Below are 4,798 nucleotides of genomic sequence, written 5' to 3'. Positions count from 1 at the left end.
CTGGCCTCCTGCCTGGCCTTCTCCGTGCCCTTATCGAAGGAAACTCTGAAATCATCGCGTGCCGGGGGAGCGAGCCGCTGGCTCCGCTCGCTCGCTGAAGCCGCCTGCAAAAGTGCTTGGTTTTCACTCGCCTTGCCCCTGCCTGGGAAGGGTGGCTGCTGGAAGGCTGAAATGAGATGCGTCTGATGGCTCTGCAGATCATAAGATATCTCTGTGGGGATTGCTAATGCTCTGCCCCGGATAAGAGTCTGTTGTTTTCGTGTTTGTTTTCCCTGTGTTCGTACTGCTTGTACAGCAGGGAGCCGCGGCTCTTGGAGCACACCCTCTCCCGCCGCTTACGCCAAAGCAGCCGTGCCAAAAGCTTGCTCGGCTGCTCTGGGAGCCGGGCAGCTCGGAGTCGGGCCTGGAGCGCCGCGAGGGTTTGCGCAGCTCTGCCCCGTCATTGCTGCCCAGCCACCCTGCACGAGGTTCTCCCAATGCCCCCGGGAGGTGGGCTGCTCAGCCCCTCCGCGGCAGCCCCCTCCTCCCAAGGGAGGAGAGAGATGAATTTGCTTTCCGTGGCTCAGCTTTTTGGTGTTTTTATTTTTCAGAGAGTCTGTCCTTTACTCAACATCCCTAAGCTCCCTCCCCAGGGTTGGGGAAGGCTGTTGGAAAAGGCGACTGGCCTCCATGGGATGGCGATACAAATAGGTGCAGCGGGCAGAGCCACCTGCCAGCCTCCCCCTGCTTCCGTCCGGCCGCCTGCTTGAATTACAGCCCTGGTCCCCGCAGCGGCGCCAGCTCCGCAGCCGCGGCTCACCTGGCACCGCTGTCCCCGTGCCCATCGGCATGCTCGGCGTGCTCTGCTGCAGAGGGCAGGCGTCCAGCAGCCTCTGCCTTTGCGGTTTGCAAGGAAAGCAGCCGCGTGCTGCCACCCTCAGAGCCCTCCCATAACGGGTTTGGGGGCTGCTGACCGCCCCAGCGCAGGAACGCCGGCACCACCTTTGTCTGCGGCGCTGGTGCCTGCGGAGCCGGGCAGCGTCCCCCTCGCTACGGCTCTCAGCAGGCTCTCCGTCGTGTCCTCCAGGGCTGTGCTGAGCAATTAGCTGTTGTAGTGACGGTCGGATTTGGACACCGGGCGGTCTGAAATTCGTGCAGGTGTAGCAGCAGCCAGCCCCCGCGGTTGGGTTTTGGTCCATGGTGGACCAAAGGGCTGCGGCGGCATTTCCTCCTCGGTGAATCTTCTCAGCATCTGTGACCCTTTGAGCATTTGCTCAAAAAATAGTGATCCCTGTCGGAGCTCGTCTGAGTGATTAAATTGAGTCTTACCTTGGACACGTGCTGCGTGGTGCCCGTCTGTATCAGCGAGGCGCAGAGCTCGACCGCAGTCTGCTCACCCCAGTCCTAGAGCGGTGCCCAGCCCGGTGCTCGCAGGCGTCGCTTCCCGGCACCCTTGGGTGCGGAGGTGAGGGGGCCTTCCTGAACCATGTTTTCCCCTGCTTTGCCTTAACTCAGCTGGAATACAAAACATAGCAATTCCCTATGTGGTCAGGCTTTGCCGGGAGCTGAATCGTGAGCGAAGGCGTTCCTGTTGGGAGAGTTTGGGGTGAAATAACGTATGAGACGGGCTGGCTGCAGCCACGCTGCCGGCAGGGGGGTCTTTGCCAGCCCTTGTGGTCTTCTGGGGCAGCGGGAGCTCTTCTTAATGCAACTCGCCTGTAAACCTGGGGTTAAAAGTCGTGGAGAAAACCGTGTCAGTTCCCCTCTGACATACTGGATGGCTGTCGTGACATGTATGAGTGAGACAAATTATAGCTGTAGTATTTCTTAATGTGCATTTCAACACTTTTGCTTATTTCTATGACTGCTGGTCTTTTTTTAACTTGCATTTCAGTCAGCCACGTGTTCTGAGCCGGCTGCCTCGCGTCCTTTTCCAGTTTCGCTGAAGGAACTCCTCCAGCTTTGCAGGGCTGCGAGATCGGTTGGAAAGGCCAGAAAAACGCCAGGGGTGAAAAGCTGTCCTCTGAGGAGTTCAAGCACTCAATGTAGTTCTGCCGCTCTCAGCATGAGGAGCATTAGGTGAAGTCCTGACGCCTGCGGTGGTTTGGTGGTGCGGGTGTCCGTGGGTGTCCTGTCCCTGCCTGGCCGGCGGGGAGGAGGCCGTGCCAAAGGGCCCTGCACTTTGTGGGAACCCATGGTCATGGCTGGCCTGGTACTTCAGAAGCAACAATCGTGCAAAATGAATCTGTGCACTGTCCTTTCTAAAAACATTGAAAGTCCAGCCTCAAGGGCCGCGCTCTGGGAAACCACTGCAAGCCCCTGGGAGAACGGTCTGCGCCTTGTCTTTGCTTTAAAACGTGGCTTTGCTGCGTGCTCGTCCTCCTGATGAACAGGATCCGTCGCTGTGAAGGTCTAGGGAAGAGCAGTTGCGCTGGACACCGGGTGCTGGCTTGGTCAGGGGTAGGGCAGGAGCGCAGTGCTCAGGAACCCACGCGCTCGCTTACAGTTTTCTCTAAACCAGACCAAGATACCCCAAAACCTGGTTGCCCTTCCAACCTTGCGTGCTTGCCTCTTGTCCTGGTTTTTGAGCTGATAGGTTGCCGAACCTCTGAGCTGTAGGTGGGGAGACCTGCGGTCGCCTCCCGCTCGTGGCAGCCACAACAGCCTGAGCCTCCCTGCTCTGTGACCCGGCGCGAGGGGGCTTGCCAGCTCTCGACGTGTGGCGGGTACGGGGCAGCCGGCTTCCTTCGGTCAGCGCCGGGGAGGAGGCAAGCGTGAGGAAGATACGGTAAACGCGAGAAATTGCTGTGGTGGCCTTGTTTTGAATTAAACAGTAAATAAAGACAGTAAGCCTGTCGGGCAAGTTTGTGCACTTGGCGCGAGGTTGCCTGGGCAAGGAGGGGAGTTTATGAGAACGAAAAGTTAGGGCTGGGATGGGAAACAGAAGCCAGGCGTAGGGAAAAGTGGGAGGGCGGTGTGTGAGTTAAGGCAACGGTGCGGAGGGCAGATAACCAGCTTGCAAAGCAAAAGGCTTCTTGGGAGGGAGAGTTACTGAAAAATGAATTTGTACTTGAGCCACAGCCCTGCTCTTCTCGCTGAAGCCTGTGCGAGGTTGGCTGCGATGGTGAAAGGCTCTATCAATAAAGGACAGACTAGAGAAGATAAATATTTAACAGAAGTATTAGACATCCAGTAAATTCCTTTGCAAGAGATTTGTAAAGCACAACTAAATATAGAAAGTTATTTTTAGAAGTTCATGCCATTTACTGCTGTCAAGTGGAAAACCCATGGCAGGGTGTGAAAAATGGCCTTTGTGAAACGGGTCAGTATTTCTGAATCCCCACAGCGCCCAGGAAGCCTCCGGGGGCACTGGCCAACAAGTCGCCATGGGCGAGCACAGAGCGCTGCCTGCGCTGTACTGGGCCGGTTTTAATTGCCCGATGGTCAGCAGCTCTCGTTTGTGGAGTAAGAGGAGCGCTGTTTTCCTTGCAGGACGCTTGGGTAGGTTTGGAACTACCCAAGAGGCTGACCGGAAGATTATTTTTTTCCCCTCATCTGAAAAAATCAGCATGTGTTTGTGTTCGAGCAGCTGTAGAACATTTAGGGATGCTCTGTGAGTCAGGGCTCATTGCTCCTGTTCCTAATGGCACGCTTGGGCTCAGTTGGGGTAACTCCATCGGTTTCAGAGTTGAGGTATTTTGGTGGGACAATGTTTGGGGACTTCGGGCGGTTAGTACACGCTGTGTAAATACAACAGCTCGGAGCAGAATCTGGCCCCTTGGCCAAACGCTTTGTGTGTTGGCTTGTAAAGCTTTGCTGCAAGCACAGAGAATCCCCTGGAAGCGGCGGCTCGGGTACCGCGTCCAGAACCGCATCCCTGGGGTGGCAGCGTGGATGAACTTGGTCTCCTTCATGATGCAGCTCCCTGGGAAATTCTTCATGGGAGTCGGTAGCAAAGGGCACGTTCTGTTCCCTTCAGGGATCACTGCCCTCTCTTCTGCACGCTGGAGGAAAAATGGATTTCTCATGTTCTGCATGCCCCGTTGCTCAGCTCTCCATGAGGAAGTAGGAGATGTTCCATAGTGACCAAGCATTGGGAAGAAATCTAGGAGCATCCTCCGCTGCTGTGCATCAGGATCTTGCAACATTCCTCTGAAAAGCTGGATTTCCAGAGTTCAGTTCCTAACCCTAAAATTTGTCCTTGGCTTAAAATGCTCTTATTTAAGTACAGAATGAACTTCCATTGTCTTTTGTTTGCTAGCTTGTGTTAGCATGTGGCTGGTTTTGATATTTCTGTTTTCAAGTCGGAGAAGAGGAAAGCAAAATACCAAAATGGAGCTCCTCCTTATGGCCGATCTGTTGGATTGCCATAGCTCAAAATTATTCAGGGTTTTCCTTACGGGGTGCTGAAGCTGTTGGTAAGCTGCTCCGGGCAGGACGCCTCCACGCTGTTTCTGCGTCTGATGGACACAGGAATTCAGGAGCGGCTTGTTCCCCCCGGTAGTCTCTGCTGGCTGCTCTTCCCCTGCCTGCCCCGGCACCGGTGCGGGCAGGGAGAGCAGTTACAGCTGCTTCTCGCCTTCCAGTGCGGGCAGGGGCATCCTGTCCCTTCCCGGGGACAGGACGGGGACGCTGTAGCCCCATCTCCGTTCAGCTGTCTGTGCCTCGCTGCGTCCACCCTCGGTTGGAGTCACGTTAAGTTAAGGTCTGCATTTGCCCTGGAGATGTCACTGGCTGATGGGAGCTGTGGTCATGGGGGGTGGTATTGTATTTTATTTTATTTTACTTTCTTTTCCTTGATTTGCAGTGCGGTATTCGG

At 55.6% G+C, this 4,798-nt stretch overlaps 1 protein-coding gene across 1 annotated transcript in view; it reads left to right on the top strand.

Annotated features, from left to right (window-relative positions):
- Positions 1–4,798, top strand: part of OPHN1 (oligophrenin 1) — a 66,169-nt gene that overhangs the window by 11,587 nt on the left and 49,784 nt on the right. Inside the window, exon 4 of the mRNA XM_035895642.1 lies at positions 3,791–3,928. Within this exon, the coding sequence (XP_035751535.1) occupies positions 3,791–3,928 (138 nt within the window). The remainder of the gene's footprint in view (positions 1–3,790; positions 3,929–4,798) is intronic.

This window comes from Egretta garzetta, unplaced genomic scaffold (genome assembly GCF_000687185.1).
Source record: "Egretta garzetta isolate BGI_Z169 unplaced genomic scaffold, ASM68718v1 scaffold906, whole genome shotgun sequence".
Classification (NCBI taxonomy): Eukaryota; Metazoa; Chordata; class Aves; order Pelecaniformes; family Ardeidae; genus Egretta; species Egretta garzetta.
This window is presented reverse-complemented; position numbering and strand designations above follow the sequence as displayed.